Genomic DNA, 21,981 nt, shown 5'->3' with positions numbered 1-21,981 from the left:
GACATTCTTCCTTGCTGCTGCCAGATTTCCCTGTTTATTCCTCCATGCATGGGGATCGCTTTCCCACTTATTTTGTTCTTTGTCTAATCCATGTCTCTTGCTGTTGTTAGATTACGACTTTGTTCATGCCTTGCAATAAACACTTGGTTTGGTATACCTTCCCTTGATCTCAGCTTTCCCTCAAGCACGAGATACAAATCCTCCTCCTGCTTGTGCTCCATGTCTTTATGCTAAGCATTGATTCCCACTTTTTAGTTTTCAGTTCTGCCATACCCTCTTGGGTCTGTGCCACTCTGGTCTCTCTCTGTTTCATCTTTCCAGATGAACTTGCCCTTCAGCAAGTTCAGATTTTATCTTTGCGCTTTACATAAAACTCCTGTGCCTGCGTGATGGAAAATTTATTTTACATTATCATCATTAACTTCCATGGGCCTTATGGTTCTATCAAGCACATGCTCAAGTGTTGTGCTAATAGAGGCACATCGGCTGGATGAGTCATCTCCTAAAATCTGTTCTCTTTTTCTGACTGCCCGTGGGTTCCCAGGAAGGCCACTACCAGCTTGGATAACGCCGCTCACGATCCCACTATTGTCACTGGCTGGGGCTGGTAGCCCAGGTACTCTATTTTGGCTGCCCTTTAGTCACCAAGTTTTATATTTCTGACCCTTAAAGCCCTCTACTTAATTCAGTTTGTTCTTTCTGGTGGTTAATTGTTTTCTGTCATGTGTCTTTTTCTTTAAGCCCTTTCACAGGGAGAGAGTTGAGTTTTCACTAGGGCTGGCTTGATATCTAACTCAGTGGAAGAGACAAAATATTGGTGGTCACTGGATGTGCTTATTTTCTCAGCCTTCTCTGGTAGCCAGTCCAGCATTACTTTTAATTGAATATATAGGTTTTTCTTCTCTGAGTTTTTAAATTGCCTTTTGGGTCTGTGCAAAGTTTGAGCACAGACACAGTTTTGCAACTGAGTTCCAGAATATAACAGGGATGGTGAGATGAACTGTGCTTATTCTGAACCTGTCACCTACTAGTTTCATTTGGTATTTCCTAATACTGGAAGAGGCAAATGAAAAATTTATCACTCTCTATTCTGCTTAAGAATTTTTAGGCTCTTTCTGTATCTGCCCTTAAGATATTTTTCAGGCTGAAGATTTTTCAGAAGTCCTTAAATGCCTTTGATCATCAGTGTCACTCTTTGTACCTCTTTATTCGACATCCTTTTACAAACAGTGAGACCAAAACTGCACGTTCTGAGAACACCACAGATTTATTCCCTGGCACAATGAACTTTCCTAGTTCTCTTTTCCTTTCTGGTGTTGTGGATTATTCCATTTTTAACAGAACAAGGAGATGGCATTGTCATAAAATTTCCTAATACATTTCCATCAAGTCTTTCCTGAATGGTAGTACCTAGTTCAGAACTCATCACTGCATCTATAGTTTGTGTATTTTTTCCAATTTTTTAAAATTATTCTGCATAAATTTATGTTAAGTTTCATCTATCCTCTTATTGCCCGGACATGAAATACCATGATGCACTTTTGCAAGTGAGATTCCTATTTTGCTAACGTTTTTCAGGGTAACTTAGAAAATTAAGGGGAAAGGGGATGGATAGTCAGTTTACAAACCATATAAATGGTGCAACCTGCTCACTGCCCCCCCCCCCACACACCTTTTTTTTTTTCCTGAACTGACCCTTCTCCTGTTATCTTATCTTAACTTTTTCCTTTTTTATCTAGTTTGTTCTTTTACAGTATTTTTCTTCCATATTTAAAAATTAAGTTTTGGACAATCAGAAAAAGATAGAGTACAAGGTATGTGTTATGGTAGGACTGAACAGAGGGCCAAGAATCCAGTGAAACTTTCTGATGATTTATAAGAATGCACGGTATGACTTTGAACCTGTGCTAATTTTCCAGCATGTTCAGGAGATTTTAATGATAACAGTTCAAACAGAAAAAAATGATCTGCAGCTTTTTCATTATCTTAGGTTTTATTATTTATTCCCTTCCTCCCTACCTGCATATCAATCAAATGTGTTGTAGGACAAATACAAAGACCCATGTCCTGCCTTAGTACACTCGTCAAATACTGACTCCAAAACCATCTCTATTTTTTATCTCCCATATTGTTGGCACTGGAAATTACCTGCTTGGCTCAGTTGCTCACGTAATTCCCTTTGCTCAAGCCTGTAGTATCATTTCCAAATTGTTTATGCTCCAGGACCCACTGTCACTTTGAGCTTGTGAGTTGCTTTCCTGGAAATTTAACTGAGTAGCTGATCTGTGGCATAAGCTGCAACACATACTTCCATCTTTTCTCTGAGAATTCTCTTCTGTGCATGGATTGGGGAGATTACTTAAACTAACACATTTTGTAATATATATTGTTTCAGTGTGTTTGCTTGAGATTTTCCAATTTCTAAGACAGACTTTCTATTTGAGATTCAACTTCAAGGTAAATTGGAAATAAAAACATAGAAGGTGGCTTGGAGTTGTAATAGAAAACAATAATTAGCTCTTCAGAGTATTTTCCTGAAAATATTATTACATGCATGTTGTACCCACACAAACACAGACAAAAAAAGGATTACATTATTTGACATGCACTTCAGAACTTGACCTAGTCAAATTCAGCACAAAGGATAAGATTTTTATTTCAGACTAAAACATATTTTAGAGTGAAGATGTCTACCAAATGTAGTAACTCATATTACTAAAATTACTTGTTTCTAGAATTAGATTGTATTTGATCTAATCCTGTGATATTAGATTCCGTAGACAGAATCAGAGATTTGTCAGTAAATATCATCTCTACTTTTTAAAGTTCTTGATAAAAGATCTTCAGTAAAACTTGTGGTCACTAGGCTTAGCTTTACTTTTGGTTTACTGCTCAGCTTTGCAAAATGATGGTAATTTTTTTCTTCCTCTCTTAACAGGTATATTTTTAAGTTCAGTAATGTTCACTTTTAAAACAGATTTAAAACATGTTGAAGATGAAAAAATTCAGCTTCAGAGCAGCAAAAAGGATCAGAATTTATATATTGTAGTCATGCCATTTTGACCATCGGTAATTACACTATTTTTATGTTAATGTAGAAACCCCTTGAAAGAAGTATTTAAGCACTAATTATCTATTTACAAAGGAATGGCTTTGGAAATGCAGTGAAAAACATTGAGCTGTGCAGGGATTTAGAACAGATGTCAATTTTTAAAGACTGGGCATACTTAAAAAATAGTGTTTTCTACTGCAGTTCTTAAATGTATGGTGGCTTGGATGCATGCATTTATACATCCAAGGTTCAGACACATAAAAGTGCACTGCAAGACACTCTCCTAGTATTTCTCCAGTTCTGGGGAGTTGGGATGTCCTAGGAACTTCAGAATATTAAACTGGCTTCTGTGAGTCTCAGGAACATTTAAGTTGCATTCCTGTGCTGGGAAGATGATCCAAAGCATCTCTTTTCCGTGTACACCTTCTGTGCCAGTGGTGAGAAGCTGTAGAGGTGATGGGTGCTAAAGCATTGTTCCTTCGTGTCCTCCTTCCAAACATGTGTGCCTCCGGGAGATTCCTTGCACTCTGTGCTTATACTGAGCTTGCCTCTTTCCACTAAAGTACTGGAAAGTAGCCAAACTCCAGTATTCTGAGTCTGAGGCTTCATAAGTACTGAGGTCCTTGACTCTTCAAATGAGCAAGTGAATAAAAATACCCAGTCTTATCCCAGACTAGCACACAAGGGTAGCTTTAGGAAGGCAGTGTGGCCCAGAAGTGAACAGCCATGGAACTGGAAAGATCTGGGTTGTGAGTCTGTGAGCTGTCATTGCCTCCGGCAGAGATATTTGAAAGAGCCTGAGGAAGACAGGCAACCAGATTCTAGTTACTCATCTTCAGCTTTGACAGTCTCTTTATTGTTCTCCCTTGTGAAATTGGGAAAATGATGCTTGATCCACCTACCACATGAATGTGTTGGAGGATTAATTATCCTCAGCACAGCACTTTGAACACCTAGAGTACAGCACTGTACACAAACATTAAACATGGTTATTAGTGCTGTGAACCTCATATGCTGACACGACACACGGCTCTTTGTAGTCTTCCCTTCCACAAGGTGACAAGTGGGAGATGCTGAAAGCACCTCTGTGGGATCTGAAGATCTGAATAGGAATCTATATCAGTGTGCACAGAGATCCATGTAGGAAGTGTAAAATGTTTTTTAATTGTTACTTTTTAGCTCAATTTTCCCAGCTCCTTCCCTTTTGTGGTCTCCAGATACAAGTTGTAACCAAAATTAAAATATTTCAGGGGCAGAAAAGATGTGGTAGGAATTATATTTCCTCAGAAAAATTAAGACTATAACTATCCCAGGAAGTAAAAAAACTCAAAAAACTTCTGTAAATGAACTATGACTTAAGTAGTTGGTGGCTTTCAAGCCAAGTGCCATAAGCTAAGGGGACACATCAAAAGGAAAGTTCAGTCCAGGCAGACATTGCAGCCATGCAATTTTGTAGACATCTCTTACACACCACAAGTGAACAGAAGGTACAGATCCATGTAACCTTTTGTCTTGACTCATTGCAGCTACTCTAATGGCCTAGTTATGCATTGGGCTGGTTCTGCATAATTACAGGGTAATTAAATAAACGGGGCTGAAAGGAAACCACTTTCCCTTTAGAAGTAATTTTGACCAATTATTATATATGTGTGGGTGTGTATAAAGCACAGGATATCAAAGAGCCTAAGTTGGATTATTATCAGGTGTTTCTTTAGTTTCATTTGCGTTTGTCTATTTTAAGGAATCCTGTTTTACCAATGTGAGCAGTGTTTTATGTGTTTGCTGTTTTAGTGTTTGGTGTAATTACTGGCTTTTTCAATGCAAGAATGGCTAGAGCTGGAAGGTTACAGATCACTTCAGAAGGAGTGTTCATTTATGGTATTATTCCAGATTACACACCATACAAAAAGTATGTTAATGTGAATTTACCAGACATCAGCCCCAATGTTTAAACACAGAACTGTCAAAAAGATGCTAAAAAGCAATCTGAGACAGTTATGCAGTCTTTCCACTGTATCACTCACTCCTGTATTCTAAAAGGTTGAAATGAGAGGGAAGAAGCACTAAGTGGGCACTTACATGATTGTCACTTCTTTTAATGAATACTAAAAATTCTGCTCAGTACAAAATACCAGGAGGAAAGCAAAACACATCTGCCTGTACGAGTTTGTATTTAGCCTGGTGAAGTTGGGAGTTGATAACAACTGCAAGCTTCAGAGGAGGTCCAAGGTTGATAAAGATGCCTCACTTGGTACAAGGGGAGCCTGGAGTATGGGCATCATGAGTTTGCACTTGGATTATTTGCAGGGTTGAACTGCTTTACTGGGTTGCTGATAGAACAGGATCAACCCTTAAGCACACAGAATTCCACTTTGAACGAGCTCAGCTGCAGAGAAATATCAAACAGACAGTGCTGCTCAGCAGGCTGCATTATGCAGCCTGTAGTTCAAGTAATGGTTCCCCAGAACTTCAAGTTATTTTGTAGAAATTATGTTCACCATAAAAAGAACCTACTGGAGTTTGGAAGTTAAAAATTGCTGCAATGATTTTGTAATTGGTGCATAAACATGCAAAAATTAGATGTTCAGTTGATTTTCTTAATTAGTAATCTCCAGTAATGAAAGGAATAAACAAAGACATTCCTAGCTAAAAAATATATATATTCCTATACATATTATATTACCAGAACTGCTGTCACATTCTTATACTGAACAAATGAAAGCTAAGAAACTTTCTGAGGAAGATTTGCTGTAAACTGACAAAGCCAAACTCCATGGAGGAAATGAGGAAGTTTGTAGGATGATAATACATCTGGCTATATGTAAGTTTAATATGATATCCTGAGCTTGTTGGTAGTAAAATAATCTCAAATAATAAGAAATTGAAGGAGGAAATTTAGGGCAGATTTTTTGTGTGGTGAATTGTTCTGGGAGCAGAGCTACTGCTGCCTGACTTCTTGGGTGGTGTCTCAACCCCAGCTGTGGGTTCCAAGTTTCCTCATTCCCTTGAAACCTCTCCTTCAGATTGGGCATCACTCACCTGAGACACTTTCAGGAAGTTCAAGGAAACATAATTACCTCTGATGTCTTTATATAGTAAATGGCTTTTCAATCTGTTGGGCAGTTTCAGACAGATAAGGAGTGACAAACAGAAGTCTAAAGCATTGTACTTCCACAAGTTCTATGTTTTCCCTAAGAAAAAGCTATCTTTTGGTAAAACTGCTAAATTAAGGGCAAGATAATGTATCTCCAGCATTTTACTGCATATAAGGGGAGACTGTAAACTGGAAAGGGGAAAATAAGGCAGGAAAGATAAAGAGCCATATAGATGAGAAGAAGGAAAAGGATGGGAGAAATCTCTTATCCTGCATTAAGACAGAGGCTGACAGAGTGAATGGTGGCTTGGAGCCCTGTTCCAAATTGGCAGAAGGCAAAAATTGAATGTGTCCTGAAAGAGAAAGCTCTGAAGCCCATGGCTGAATCTGAGCCAGTGTGTTTCTGACAGGATTTTGATTTGTAAATACTTCATTCCAAATAGGATGAAGTGGATAGAAGTTGATTGATGGGGGAAAATAATTTTAGTTTCTTGCGAGTTAAACATTATGAGAGGAAAATACCCAGCACTTACTTTAGAAAAAAAAAAAAGTGAAGGTTTGCCTAGAAAGGAAATTTTTATTCACCCCAAAATATTTTAAATGAAGATTTTGCTTCATTTTTCTCTCCTTAGTAATGTCAGAAAGACTGTGTGAATTTCCAAATATATCCCATTCCATCCAAGTGGTATTTTAATACAGAAAAAATATTTAGGTAAAATTTTTCCAATTTCTAGTTGCAGTTTATGTCCAGATTAGAGGCATATTTGAGCAGATTCTTCCCAGGTGCCAAGAACAGAAGGATCCCTGAACCTTGGACAGAAACAACTGCCTTGTTTTGGCTGGTCAAAAGAAGAGATCAGACAAAAAATGTACCTTCCTCCAAAATTCATAACTTTTCTTCTTTATTATTTTCTTTGTTTGAAATTACATCTTTGACTCCCATAGCATATGTTCTTGCATGTGTTTCTTGGCACTCCTGAAGGGCAGATCTATTTCTTACATGCTTACTGCCTTGATTTTTTTCTGAGGAATTAATTTTGTCCTGGATATGTGTGCAGAATTCCTGTGACAGCCATAATTTTTCTTTAATATCATTGTATACACAGAGCTTCTGTATTAATACTGAGTTTGCTACCTGCCCACCAGCAAAGCCATATGCTAGCATCAAATGTTAATTGGTTATCAGCTGGGGATTTAGTCCTACTCATCTGCTAGATGGATAGTATGAGAAACTTACACCCGAGTTAATGGAACATACTCTCTAGTCCTGCTAAATTGCCTGTCTGCCATAGATTTGATCTATTGCAGTCACAACACAAAACTAGGTTTGGGTTTGTTTTTAGCATTGCAAGCTCTTTAAAATTCTGGTTTGTTTTCCAGTGTGGATTGACAGGAACCTAGAGAATCAGGGGGGATGGAGGGGACCTCTGGAAGATGTTGAGTCCAGTCTCCTTCTCAAAGCAGGTGTGGTTAGAGACCAGAACCTTGGCCTGGGAAACTTTGAGTGCCTTCAAGGAAGGAGACCTTCCAGCTGCTCGGGGCACCTATTTCACTTTTTTACCATCTTCATGGTAAAATTCTTTCCTTAGCATGTTCCCATTTGTGCCTGTTACTGCGTGTTGGGCACCTCTGTGGAGGACTTGGTGTTGTGTTCTCCCTGAGCTCAGGTGGTTGCAGACCAGCAGCAGGGTCTGCCCTGCATCTTCTCTGAGTCTGAACAGCCTCAGATCTCAGTCTCTCCCCTCATCCCAACCACCTTGGAAGCTCTCGGATGAAGAGTTTCTCAGTTTTTTTGCTGTCACTGAAGAGCCCAGGATGGGACCCCACACTCCAGAGGATGTCTCACAAGTGCTACGTGGAGGAGAAAGATCTCTTCCTTTGTTCAGCTGCTTTCACTGGTGATTAACACAGCCAGGGTGCCATGGCCACAAAGACTCACTGCAGAGTCTTTTTGAGTGAAGTTACTCCATCCTGGGTGCAGCTGTGGGAATTACTGGTGAACCTGGGAGCGTTTGAATTATCTGTGATCAGGAGCTGTTGGGTTAAGAAATGGAAAAGTGTTTGTTCTAGGGTTGTGCATAGGAACACAACTCTTAGATTATGTGCTCTTGGGGATGTCCAGTTCCTAGCCAAGGGAGCCAGGGCTACAAACTGCAGGAATCTATTCCTTACACATAACTTCACAACAGCAGGGCCTAGGTAGGAGCAAGATTTCCAAGATTTATGCCCAAGTCTGACTTTTCGCTTCAAGAGCACTTTGAGTAAAAGGCAAAGCACGTTCTAAAGTCTTCCAAGGAGCAAGGTTTGTACAAAATATTGCAAAATCTATGAACAAGCAGCAGAAAATACCTTGTTATTAAAAAAAAAAAAAAAAAAAAAAAAAAGAGAGAGAGAGATTTAAGGATAAAATGTATAGCTAAGGAGAAAAAGACCAGGAAATAGTTTTACCAAAGCCTGGTGAGGAATGAAAGAAAAAAAACTGAACAACTGAGCTGCATACTCATCAAAAACACAGTTGTTAATTGAAAAGCTGACAGACCTGTAACTACAGCAGTGCCTCTGGCCTGGACTATAATAAATGAAACTGTACATTTAGAGTAATTTGCTAATTTGCCTAAGTAACACCCACAGACAGCAACATGACATAAATACATTAGTGGAAGCAACAACTATAACCAGCTCATACAGGTTCTTGGCTGCTAGATGGATGGATCAGATGAGCTGGAAAAGATTTACCAAACGGAACAGAAATGGAATTGTTAACAACATTGTGGGATACAGGATTTCTTTATTCCTTTAAGGCCTGAAGATACCCATACATATCAAAGCATGTAAATAACATTTTTAACTTGTGTGTGGATGTGTGCACACATCTGGAAAGCTTGTACACGTGGAATATATGTCTGCTAAATGACAAGAGTTTCAGAAGTAAAACTGAGAAGCCCTTCAGGTAAATTACTGAATCTTGAACATTTAACATGTAATTATAAATATCTGAAGAGTTTTTGTTGAAAATTCTAAATATACATATATATTCTGTGCATAGGAAGGACTGGAACCTGTACCATCAGCTTTCCTAACACAGGTGTTACAAGTGTCTGAAACTTGTACTACAGAATCACCCACATCTTCATTTGGCAAAGTTCAGCCCTGTGTCACCTCCCCTAGGCTAATGCTGCTCTGTCTTCTGTTCCCATAACTCTGAATCACTCTGTTGCATTTTATTCTCAAGTCCTACTCATGCAAACTTTTGCCATTGCATATTAACTGTTTTTTTGCTTTCTCTAAGTAGCCTGCCTCCAGGTTAAGCTTGAGCCATTGCTAAGGATTTTATGCTATCAACAATGCATTTCTAAAATTAAAATCCCACAAAATTGCTGCTATGCAAGGCGGGTTTAATTTTCAATAAGATATTTCTTTCTGGTCCCAATCTCCTGTTCTGACCATCTTCATCCTGATGCAAATTAACAGTGCAGAAACAAAGCTGATGAATGCAGCTTTGCACAGTTTCTGTCTTTGTTTCCTCCCAGATGTGCTTAGGAGGTTTATGCTGAGCTGTTTGAGACAGGCGATGCCAGCACTCGGGGGCAGAATCCAGTGAATAACCAAATGTGGAGTCAGGTGGAAAGTTTCTGTTTCAGTGCTGCTCTCAGGAAGAGCCCACGTGTGTGGGCATATAGATTCTTGCCTTCATCAGGAGGTTGTTCTAAGGTTTTTCACTAAATAGGGGTTGTAAAATATTCTTGAACATGAGTCACTTTAAATTATAGTCCACAGAGCTAAGGGAGTCACTGAGAAAATGGAGTAGGAAAAAAAAATCATGGGATAGAGGCGAACAGTGAGATTTCACTGTGGGATGTGGATTTTTGACAGCCAAACTGAATCCATGCCTTGCTTGAAGGCTTGATATTAATGTCAGGGCAAAGACCCCTCTGGCTGACCCAAGTTCTGAGTGTTAGACCTCATCAGTACAGGCTGACAAAGACCTCAGCTTTGGGAGAAGAGAGCTGACATGATTTTATGAAGCATTACGGCTGATCTTCTTTGAACCCTAATTTCTGTCAAAGAGTTATCATCACTGTCACAGTAAATGATACTTGCAGCACAAATGGCAATTAACTAGAAGTAAATAGTAGAGCAGAAGTCTGCAGACTGGTTTTTAAGGTTGATGAGTTGAAAGTAATTTCAACACATTAATGCTAAGCATGCTAAATCATAGTGTGCCATGAAAAAGACAGTAATGTCATTTACCTGAAATCAGCAGGAATTACAATAACATGTAGTAGGGGTAGGCTCGATTGTTTTAAATACGTGAGCATATTACAGGAATCAATAGCACTTTGTCTATCTGTTTGCTTTTACCAAATTTTCCATAAAACAAGTAATTTGTTTGTTTTTCACTGTTTTAGGTAGCCTGCCCTATGAATACAAGATTGTGATAGCAGGAAATCATGAATTGACCTTTGACCAGGAATTCATGGCTGACTTAATCAAGCAGGACTTTTACTATTTCCCCTCTGTTTCTAAGCTGAAGCCAGAGAGCTATGAAAATGTACAGTCTCTTCTAACAAACTGCATCTATCTTCAAGACTCTGAAGTGACGGTGAGGGGATTCAGAATATATGGCTCCCCTTGGTAAGCAGGTTTTTAAACATACATAAAAAAAAGTATTGTTGATTGCTTTCACATCAGCCATTTTGTCTGCATCATCTGTATTTGGATTGCTGTGTTAGGAAGAAAGGTAACACTTTGATAAAGTTTTTATTTTTTCTTGTAATGAATCATTCCTGTGACAAAATAATGTACTGTACTGGGAGTATGGTTAACCAAATAATGATGGGGAAGAAGACTGGCTTTCTCTTCAAACTCTCAGCCAGAAGCAGTTGTTGAACAGTCCATACAGGGGGGTTTTTGTACCATAAAGTATCTATCTACCTATCCTTGGTGAGTTTATCTAATTACAGGTTAATTTTATGGCGAGGGTAAATTATTTTGAAATTTTCCATCCGACAGATAATATTGGAGGTAGGTCCATTAGTGTATACAGTAGTCATTTAACTCAGTGAACTTATTTCAGCATCTGTGAAGGTCTTTTATTGCATATCCCACAGAATCTTTCTTTCTTTTAGAAAGTAATAGCTTTCCCCAAGGTTTAGCTGAGCTTCTAAACTAAAGTCAAATCAGTGGCAGCTTAATATTTCAAGGATTTTACTCTACTACATGGTGAACACTTAGAACTCCTTGACAGTATTGGAGGCAGATGGACTTTATTTCCTGACTTCCTTGTATGTGCTGCTTCTGTGTTTCTTACTAATGTCCCATAGCTGTTTATTATTTCTGCTGATGGGCCTGTAAATTGGGTAGTTCATGAGCATTTGGTATATGTTTAAAATAAGTAAAAATGTATTTTAAAAAGCAGGGTTTTAAGAGAATATATTATTCTTCCTTTTAACATCACATCAGGATGAAATGTAGCAAACAAGTTGTCAAACCTGATGCATATGCCCCAATGTGAATTTTCAGTGTGAATAAACTGTGAAATCTCTTGGATTTTTTTTTTTAAATGAAAATAGGCTTTTTCCCATTTGGTTCCTTGAGATGGATGTTAATTTTGTCTAAGCTTATTATTCTACTTTTGTCTACGTTAGTTTCCCTCTTAAATGCACCCTTCTCTTTCTCCGTCTCAGACCTCCAGATCTTTCTGTTTTTTTTTTCAACCTACCAACCTGCTGTATTGTAGTAAATCTTCCTCTTGTGTGAACAGCGTGCAGTCAATGTGCAGGTTACTTAATTTGGGAAGATGTTAGATGGTATCAGTCCTAATATTAACTTCTGAGAAATGCCACTTGGCATCTTTTCCCATTTTGATCTTCAACTGTAAATACTGTAATTATGCTCCATTTACAATATGTCTGGCGACCTCATATCTTCATTGCGGTGTTCGTAACCAGTCACCATATTTCCAGAAATCATTTTCTAGGCAGTGAAGTACCAAAAGTTGCATGGAAGTCTGGATAAATAAAATTAAAGCAAAACACTATCTATAAAGTAGTGCTATGTAGTGGGTAAAGAGAATGATTTGAACTTTGTTTGTGTGATTAGATCTGCAAAATCCTGTTGAAAAAACCTTTTGTCCACTCACCAACCCATAAATAATGTTTCTGTAAAATCAGCTCTACCACATTTCCTTTGTGCACAAATTCTGTCACTCTGCACAAGTTGCCTGAGTTATATGCCATGACCCATCCTTCAAGTAAAAAACATTTTCCATCTTTTCTGCAACTCCAGGTTACAGCTACGCTTTGCCTCGCCATGTTTCACAGTGTTGCTAACTCATCTCCCACCCCCTTATGGTCCAGGAAGTTGAGTGTTGTGAGGTCTCCTGAAGATATTTGCTTTCTCCATCTGGGAGAGTCTTGATGAAAGTTTTCTGGGCAAACTGGATTTTTTTACTCACTGTTCAGCAGCACCAAATGAAGTTTCCACGCCAATTGATGACATGTCCAGTGGAAACATTAACAGTAGCAATAACAGCCCTTCATTAATCCATCAGGGCAGCAGATGCAGAGTCCCATCAGCCAGCCTAACAATCAGAAAGCTTGGGAAGACAAATAGCTCTTTTGTGAGGGTTTGACTAGCTGCTGCTGGATTTCAGGCTGTAGTACACTCCTGTATCTAGTGAGCGCTGTGGTTCTTTGGCATTTCTGTTGCTATACTTTGTTTGCCCTAAAAGGAGAGGTTTGTCATAGCCTCTCTGGGAAATCAATCTGAGTTTCTTTCTACATAATAGTATTGTAATCTCTAAAAAGATACAGAAATTTGCTGAACTTTACGTGGTGCATTTTTTTTAACCTATTATTATCAAGCTAGTCCATTAGAAAATATTTATGAACATAGTCAAGACTGTCTGTTATAAATATAGTCAAGACTTCAAAATTTAAAGTTCTTTAAGGTCTCAGAATGCCATAAGAAAGTTAAATTTCATGCAGTTGCTTGTCTAGTATCCTAAAATAATTTTTCTGCTTTGAAAATATGCACCTGGACTTTCAATTTCTGGTTACAGTGCTGACCTTCTGCCTTCTGTCTTACATCATCTGTTGTATAAATAATTAGAAGATAGAGATAGCCCTCATTCATAAAACACGTTAATTAATAGTTGAAAAGTACTTTGAGAACACTGGTCTAAGGTCTGAGTGAAAGCCAAGCAGCATTAACTTAGTGTCTTTTGCCTGTAGCCATCTGCACTTTTATATATAACCTGTACACATTAGATTTTACTTGTATTTAAAATGTTTCAGTTGCAAATTAAACCATGAGAGCTTGATTGGTTTACATAACATGCCAGTCTCTAAGGTCTCTTGTGTGTGGTTAAATATTTTTAATAGCACTTGGTATTTTGTCCTCTATTATTATCTAAAACTAAGTGGTTATTTTTAATTGCACAGAAGAAATGGGACAGTGTTTTGTCTCAGAAACTGATGCTCTAACTCTCCTGGGCTCAAGGGCAAGAATTCAAGTGCCAGATTGAGCCTCTACTCACTAACGAAAATTTAACTGTCTTATTTGTTAATTACGCAACTATTATCATTGAGCAGGGAGCAGCCATTTTGAAATGCAACCTGCAATGCACAAAGGCAGCTACTTAGGAATTAGTACTTGCAAAAGCCACATCTTGGACCCTGGACTATCAGGATAGATGATAAGGAGGAGAAGTGTGAAAACATTAGAAATTTCATGAGAAACTCAGAAATGCCAAGATTTTAAATGTGTCCAGAACAATGCTGAATGCAAAGGGTAGCTCTGCTTGGCCTAGGGTCATGTTGCTTCTCACAGTGCGTATGGGGCTGGCTGCCAGGTCCGAATGAGCAGGGCATCCATAAGAATGCAATGTGCTTCACAGAATCCCAGGATGGGTCAGGCTGGAAGGGACCACAGTGGGTCACTGGTGCCACCTCCCTGCTCCAGCAGGGCCATCCCAGAGCACAGGGCACAGGATTGTGTCCAGCTGGTTCTGCAATATCCCCAGTGAGGAGACCCCACAGCCTCTCTGGACAATCTGTTCAGTGCCAGGGAAGAAGTTCTGCCTCCTGTCCAGGTGGAACCCCCTGGGCTCAGTCCCTGCCCGTGGCTCTGGTGCCATTGCTGGGCCCCCCGGAGCAGAGCCTGGGCCCTGCTCGGAGCCCTCCCTGCACACAGGGACACCCAGGGATGAGGGTCCCTCTCAGCTGGGGCTCCTCTCCAGGCTGGACAGCCCCAGCTCCCTCAGCCTTTCCCTGTCACAGATGCTCCAGGCCCTAAATCATCTCTGCAGCCTCCGCTGGCCCCGCTCCAGGAGCTCCCTGTCCCTCCTGTGCTGATGATCCCAGAGCTGGACACAGCTCTCCAGATGTGTCTCCCAGGGCTGGGCAGAAGGGCAGGATCACTCCTGACCTGATGGCACTCTCTTCTTAATGCACTTCCTTCAGTACAGCCCAGATGCTGGGAACTGTTGGGTCTTCTTCAATATAAAGCCTGGAAATTCTGATTTTTTTTGTGAAAACCAGTCACAGGAAAATGTACTCTGGTTTCATCCCAGCAAAACCCAGGGCATGGCCAGAACATATTCACAGACCTGGAAACAATCTTGTGCAGACAGTAGCCATAGTTGCTGTGAATGTAAAAGAGACAACTTTAGTTCCTCAATAACATCTACTGTAAAATGGAAAGCTTCTGATTGAAAAGTACTTTTAAACACCCTTTTTGTTCAGAACTGTTATGAAGATAGAAAAACTGGCAGATATTACAACCCAAATAATGCTATGTAATAATTCCATATGACTGCTAAGACTTTCCAAGGATGAAGCCATTATCTAGAGATTTCAAATTTATTTTTCAGTAAAAAAAAAAAAGTAATAGAAGTAAAAATATAGCAAGCAGAGAGGTGGCAGAGAAAACATTCTTAAGTGTTTCCAAGACTTGGCTATACAGTAATGGCTGACCAGATCTAGTGGTGGTGAGAGGTAGCGAGTGGTAGGTTGGACTGGAGATCTCCAGAAGTCCTTTTTGTGCCTTCTTACTGTGATTCTGTCAGTCTCACTCTGGAGCTAGAACTGTGTGTCAGGCAGACACCTGAAATGGGCGAGTGTCAACAAAGGGCTTGCAACAGGGAGTTTGCTGGTTTAATCACACTCACTACAAGCAGCAATTGGTCCCACGAGGTGGTTCAGAAGTGAGGAAGCTCAGATAATAGTGCAAGTTTGAATTTGGATTTGAAGCAGAAGGTCTTTGTCATCAGACAGGATTCTGTGTTAGCAGACAGGGTATTAACTCCATGATGGCATCATCCATAGAACCACACTAATAACTGATTAGTGAGTATTTGATTTACAGATTTTCAGCCTTCTACTGTAGTTCATCACCACCCCCCAAGTACTATTTTGCAGGTAAGAGTTATAGTACTAGCCACAACTTGAAGATAGACTACACCATCCACTCATGCTTCTGTCCCACCAAAGATTTTAACTGCACAATTACGCACTGGATTTGCACAAAAAGACCTGATGCAGTCAGTGCACAGGATCTGCTGTGCTTGCTGAACGAGTTCACTGTATATTAATCCTTTTACAGTTATTCAGAAATGTTGTGTAAAAACAAATGCTTATAAAGGTGCATGTGCATTTATGTATAGACATGAGAGCGTGAGGTTTGTAGAGAACATGTGCATCTGCTGAAGATGGGTATTCTGTGTGTATGCTCTGATCTTGTGGAAAATGACAACTGGCTATTTTATTAAGAAGTGGATTATTGTGCATTATTGACAGGATAAGAGTACACATTTTACTTGACAGTGCAAAAGAAATGCAAGTGGCAGATCTTTTTCCTAGCTTTCCATAATAATTGTAAGCATATGTATACAGCTGCAGGAGAAACTCCGGTCTTCCTGCTTTCAAACAAGCATACAAGGTGGCAGGAGTGCTGTTTCTCTCTTGCAGTACTTTTTTTCCATTTTCCACAATGTGGGAAAGGAAGGGACAATCACAACTCTCTTGCAAACATATGACAGTTTCATTATTCTAAATGACATATTGGCCTGGATAACTTAAATAAGCCCTTTTGGATGAGATTGCCTCCAGACTCATTATCCAGAGTGGATTTTTACTTGGCTTCAGTTTTCTGGAGGGATCTATTCCTGTTAAACAGAACCTCATTTTTCTTTTTGCAGAAGTAATTTTTTTATTCCTGGTGTCTATGTATTCTCATTTCCTCCTTCATTCTTTTGTTAAAGAACTTCAGAAACTCTAAATCTCCCAGTCAGGGAAGACGGGAGAGCAAATATTAATGTCAGCCTAGAAAGACATTTGTGACCATTTTTCCTGCAGTGACAGATACCTGGGCTGGGCTCCTGGGCTTTTGTAGCTTCCCTCCAATGGAGCGTTGATTAGATTTGGCCTGGCGTGTTTACATATGGACAAACAGCTCTGGTGCCACATGATTTTGCAAAATTGGGAACTGAGGGAGGAAAATTAAGCATGTGTGTGAGGGGAACAGTTACTTTCTGTTCAAGTCTTGTTTTTATTGAGTTTAGCAAACTGGGTGAGGCCCATCCTGTGAGCTCTGGCTTTGTCAGAGAAGATGGATGAATTCCTTCCAGTCTAAAGGACATCAACATCTAGGTTACGTTAGTGAATATCAGCCCAAAGCAGCCTCAACAGGGGGCTTATTCTCCAAATCATCATCCCCCTTTTGTTGGAGAGCTGGCAATTTGTTCCAACCTGTTGTCTCTTTTCTTGGTGCACTGCAGCTGTCTGGACTATTCCAGCCAAGTTCTTTACTCAAGTGCATCCAGTGTAGTCAGTAGTGCTTAGTTGTGGGGGGGTAATTCTTGTCTGAGTTGTTATTTTCTTGTCTGATTTGTGTTTTATCACTGAGTAGGTGACTTTGCTGTTTGGCTCTTTGTCAAATGTTCTCTTTCCTCTTTGTGTGAATGCACGTGCACATGTGCACTTTGCATGGAAAGGCTGGTAACTTCCATGTGTAATCAGGGCTGTTTCAAAGAGCATGCTAAGGGCCAAACTGAGGCAGCTTTATTTTGGTTCCATGCAGACTCCAGGCCTAAGTCTCCATTTCAGTGTCTTCCTCCTCCATCTTTTCAAGAGCAGCTGTAATAGTGAGTTCCTTACTGAACTCAGTTTCCATCAGCGAAGATTTATAGATTCATTTCATAAGAGGGACACGCTTTCATTTTGCCTGTGATGAATCACCTAATGTTTACTTTCTGGGACCTTGTACAGATTTTTAGTCATTGAGGTGAACATCAATTAAATTGAAACTGCATTAAAATAAAATACTGACTTCATTTAACTTAATAAACCTCCCAAGCTGGGTGTGCGGCTTCCATATAGAGCAGCATCAGCAGCTCAAGGTGTTACACTGTGGATTTCACTCGCCAGAATTCACAGAGAGTATGAACTTCTACCTCAAAGTGACCATTCCAATTCTTAGTTCTTATGTCCCCTTTCAAATAAAAAAACCTATTTAGCATCTTCCACATTAAAAAAAAATAATAATAAAAAAATTTGTTACTGGACAAAACCATACTAGTTGTTTTTCTTAGTAAAATACTGCATCCTTTTATGTTATTTTCTTGCTGCACCCTCACTTGGTAAAAAGATAAAAATACAAATAATTGAAGTGTACTTGCTTCTGTACTCTTTCCTGAGGAAAATTCACTCTAAAACTCTTCCAAATTTCAGATGAAGTAGATTTCTGAGCAGGTGGCTTGTTTGCATGTCTGTGCTATGATTTTGTTTGGATGGATGCAGAAATCCTGAATGTGGATGAATTATAGACTGATGGGTTTTGGCTGCCGAGAAATATCTTTTTAAAGTGGTAGATGTTCCCTGATTGTTAAAGTTGGGAACTATTTGGAGTTGTTTTAATTAGTGACTTTGAGGCAGGTGATAGAAGTGAGTAATTTAGGTGGACTTGAGGAGGTTCTTGAATAAAATGAAAGTAGTCTGTGGGAATAATAGACTCTACTCATTATTTAGAAATGAGGCATCTCAGGTTTCAGAAATTTTCAAGAGAAGTTTGGCATCTAAGCCTACTGTATGTGGCTGTATTACTCTGGTGAGAACGCTGAAGAGATTTTATTCAAGCATTCAGTATAAGGTAGGTAAGATATGACAGATGTGTAAGGAATAGCAACATGTTCAGAAGAGAGAAAGAAAAGTTCATCATCCTGTTAAAATATATTTTCAGTCTGAGGCACATAGATACAGGTTTAATTGTATTTTAACAGAATGCTGGAGTGATATTTTTATTTCCTCTTTCATACTTAGAAGAAGTCATTTTCCATTTCAGAAGTGGTGCTTCTAAAAGAACTTAAAACCACAATGCACTTGTAGTTTAGTCTGCAGCATATGGAAGATCATAAGCATGGTTTTTCCTGCAAAATTATTTTGATCTGTTAAGCTCAGCTGTTCAGGGAAATTGGTTTGGAGAACTGAATGATACTCAACTTCTGGAGTGTGAAAGGTTTACCAGTGGCAGAAAGTGAGATTTAACATTCTGGCTGTTTTAGCATCAGGAACGGATCACTGGATCATTTTTCTCCTTTTTTTTTTCCTTTTGTTAAAAAAAAAAGCTTAAATTGGTGCATTTGATGTGATAAATTTGTCTTGGAAAGTGTTTCATTTTCTGCATGACTTGAAAATACAGGAGATGTGAATGACATTCAGCAGGCTCTGAGTATACAGGTGCTACTGCTTGTGTGAGCAATCGTACTGAATTCAGGAGTGCTTCCATATTAGTGCATGCTTCCATACAAATTAAGTGCTAAGAATTGTTACCATTTATGGAAAAAGTGCATGGAAGAAAATAAAAGTTTGCTAACTCCAAGTGAATTTCTATATCATGTTGAACGAGTATAGTTGTTATTAACTAATTAAACTCTGCAGTAGGTATTTGGACAAATGAAAATGTAGACTGAACTACACCTATTGTAGTCCATAAATACCATCACCATCAAACCAATGCAATAAATTCTAGTTCTTAGGTATTCCTGAGTCACAGCAGTTTAAATATTGCTTTTTTTAATTTTTTTTTTCTTGTTGATGAACATTCCAGAAAATGTTTTGTCTCAAATAAAATTTCATCTCAGCGTTGCCCAGGGCTGAGGAGTCTGGAACAGTTCAATCCCAGAGTATCACAATACAGGAAAATCAGTAGTTTAGACACCTCTTGCATTTTGTGTATCAGGGATATGGATCAGTTCTCTAACACATTTCACTGTGACCTGTTGCAGGGCGAGTTTAACCAGTTAATGAAGCCAAAAGTGCTTTGCATCCACTCTGTGGTAAAGCTTTCCCACTGTGTCTGTACAAGTGTGCAGGACACACACATGAGTGTATGCTGAATATAGACCAGAAATTATATTGTTTTCAACATAACAATTTTAGGCAAATCCTATTTCTTGTAATGTCTGAATGCTTTGTGTGGCTTTGTATTTCCTTCTGCGAGTGGAGGTTTGCATTTACTTGCTTTTCGATGTTCTTTGCTTTAGTTAAATTTGAGAGCAGTTGAAAAATATGTTGCTTTAGTTTAATTAGCTTGGTAGGAAAAAGTCATTTCTTAGGCAGTAATTATTAGTTGTATATTATTAAAAGGAAGTAGTTCACATTCAGTTACTTAGCAGAAATAATTGAATCTTCTGATCCAGTAAACTAGCTCACTTTGGATTCAGCTGGTTTTTAATTTAAGACCTGTGGAAGAGGGGACCTGTAATCTCACTATAGGGAATTGGCTTCGCTTTCCTGCAGTTCATAAACCACAAGAGTGAAATTGCTATCCCCCACAGCAGTTTTTTCCTTTTATTTTTCACATTTGCTTGAAAGTTTAATTTTATGAGACAGAGCTGATTTTAAAGTTTAAAGTGCCTTCCTTTTTGTTGTTTTGCTGCTTTTCCCCCCATTTTTTTTCTCCTTGAACAAAAGAACGACCAGCTCTATCTGTAGTCTGAGCTGTAGCTCCAGACAGCAGCAATTTCAGGATGTTTCAGAGATGTAAATACAGTTGGGCACTGTGATGAGCCCTTTGGCGATTTTCCAAGAGAAACACAAATAGCCAACTAGTTTGGAGTGGGTCTATGTGGAGCTGATTCTCAGCTGGAGTAACTTGGCAGTGCTCCACCAGCATTTGAGCCATTTACACCTGGTGAGAATCAGCCTCCCTACTCTGTGACAGCTTATATGTGTGCATTTTGCCCAAATTTTGACACAGTAAAGATGTTACTACATCAAGAAGGAGATGGTGGCTCCACATGAAGAATTGTAAATAGAGCCACTGACACAGGAATTTATTTTAACAAAGCTGTCTGAGTTCTTTCTCTTTTCCCTGACTGGATTTTAAGGGGGAAAGTAATTTACCACTTGTGAAACTGCTTTAACATCAGAACACTTCCTTTGGAATTGCTGTTATTTCATTCAATAAATTAGCATTGTTTTAAATGAATTAAATGAGGATTTTTCTTCACTGCTAAGAATGCAGAGAAAATTGGGACCAGTCATAGAATTGTTTAGGTTGGGAAAGACCTCTGAGATCAAGTTCAAACATAGAACAAACACTGCCAGGACCAGCACTAAACCCTGCCCCTAAACATATCTACACATTTTCTGAACCTCCAGGGCTGGTGACTCAAGCACCTCCTTGAGCAGCCCCTTCCAGTGCCTGAGCCCCCTTTCCATGACAAAATTCCTCCTGCTGACCAACCTGAACCTCCCCTGGCACAGCTCGAGGCTGTTTCCTCCTGTCCTGTCCCTGTTCCCTGGGAGCAGAGCCTGACCCCCCCCAGCTGTCCCCTCCTGTCAGGGAGTTGTGCAGAGCCACAAGGTCCCCCCTGAGCCTCCTTTTCTCCAGGCTGAGCCCCTTTCCCAGCTCCCTCAGCCCCTCCCGGTGCTCCAGCCCCTTGCCCAGCTCCGTTCCCTTCCCTGGACACGCTCCAGCCCCTCGGTGTCTCTCGTGTGCTGAGGTTCCCAGAAGTGCCCCAGGATCTGAGGTGTGGCCCCAGCAGTGCCCAGCACAGGGGACAGTCACTGCCCTGGCCCTGCTGCCACACCATGGCTGGCACAGCCCAGGTGCCATTGGCCTCTCGCCCCCCTGGGCACACCTGGGCTCATGTCCAGCCGCTGTCCCCAGCGCCCCCAGGGCCTTTCCCAGCTTTCCAGCCCCTCTGCCCCAGCCTGGAGCTGCAGGGCTTGGTGTGACCCGAGGCAGGACCGGGCCCTTGGCCTTGCTGACCCTTGGACCACTGGGCTGGCCATGGGTCCAGCCTGTCCAGATCCCTGTGCAGAGCCTTCCTGCCCTCCAGCACATCCACACTCCCACCCAGCTGGGTGCTGCCCATGAACTGACTGGGTGTGCCCTCGATCCCCTTGTCCTGATCATCAATAAAGATATTGAACAGGACTGTCCCCAGTGCTGAGCCCTTGGGACTCCACTGGTGCCAGCCCCACCTGGATGTGGCTCTGTTCCCCACCAGTCTGGTTTTATACCTGGTGAAGCAGGGGCCCACCCAGGCCGTGAGCAGCCATATCCCCAGGAGAATGTGTGGGAGACAGTGCCAAAGGCTTTCTAAAGTCCAGGGAAACACATCCACAACCTTCATCCTTCATCCTTCATCCTTCATCCTTCATCCACTGTCACAGAAGGAGCTTGGGTGGGCCAAGCAGGAGCTGCCTGTCACAGACCCATGTTGGGATTCCCTGGTTGTCCTGCATGTGATGACAGCTCTTGGGTGGATCCCATCCAGCCCTGTAGACTTTCTTGGGTGTCTCAGTGGTGTAGCAGTCACTGCCTA

At 40.3% G+C, this 21,981-nt stretch overlaps 1 protein-coding gene across 1 annotated transcript in view; it reads left to right on the top strand.

The window, feature by feature from the left end:
- MPPED1 (metallophosphoesterase domain containing 1) overlaps nt 1-21,981 on the top strand; it is a 52,793-nt gene that overhangs the window by 14,587 nt on the left and 16,225 nt on the right. Inside the window, exon 4 of the mRNA XM_062490918.1 lies at nt 10,556-10,781. Within this exon, the coding sequence (XP_062346902.1) occupies nt 10,556-10,781 (226 nt within the window). The remainder of the gene's footprint in view (nt 1-10,555; nt 10,782-21,981) is intronic.

This window comes from Cinclus cinclus, chromosome 4 (genome assembly GCF_963662255.1).
Source record: "Cinclus cinclus chromosome 4, bCinCin1.1, whole genome shotgun sequence".
In the NCBI taxonomy this organism is placed as follows: Eukaryota; Metazoa; Chordata; class Aves; order Passeriformes; family Cinclidae; genus Cinclus; species Cinclus cinclus.
Note: the sequence above shows the minus strand (reverse complement) of the source record. Positions and strands in the feature narration are given on the sequence as shown.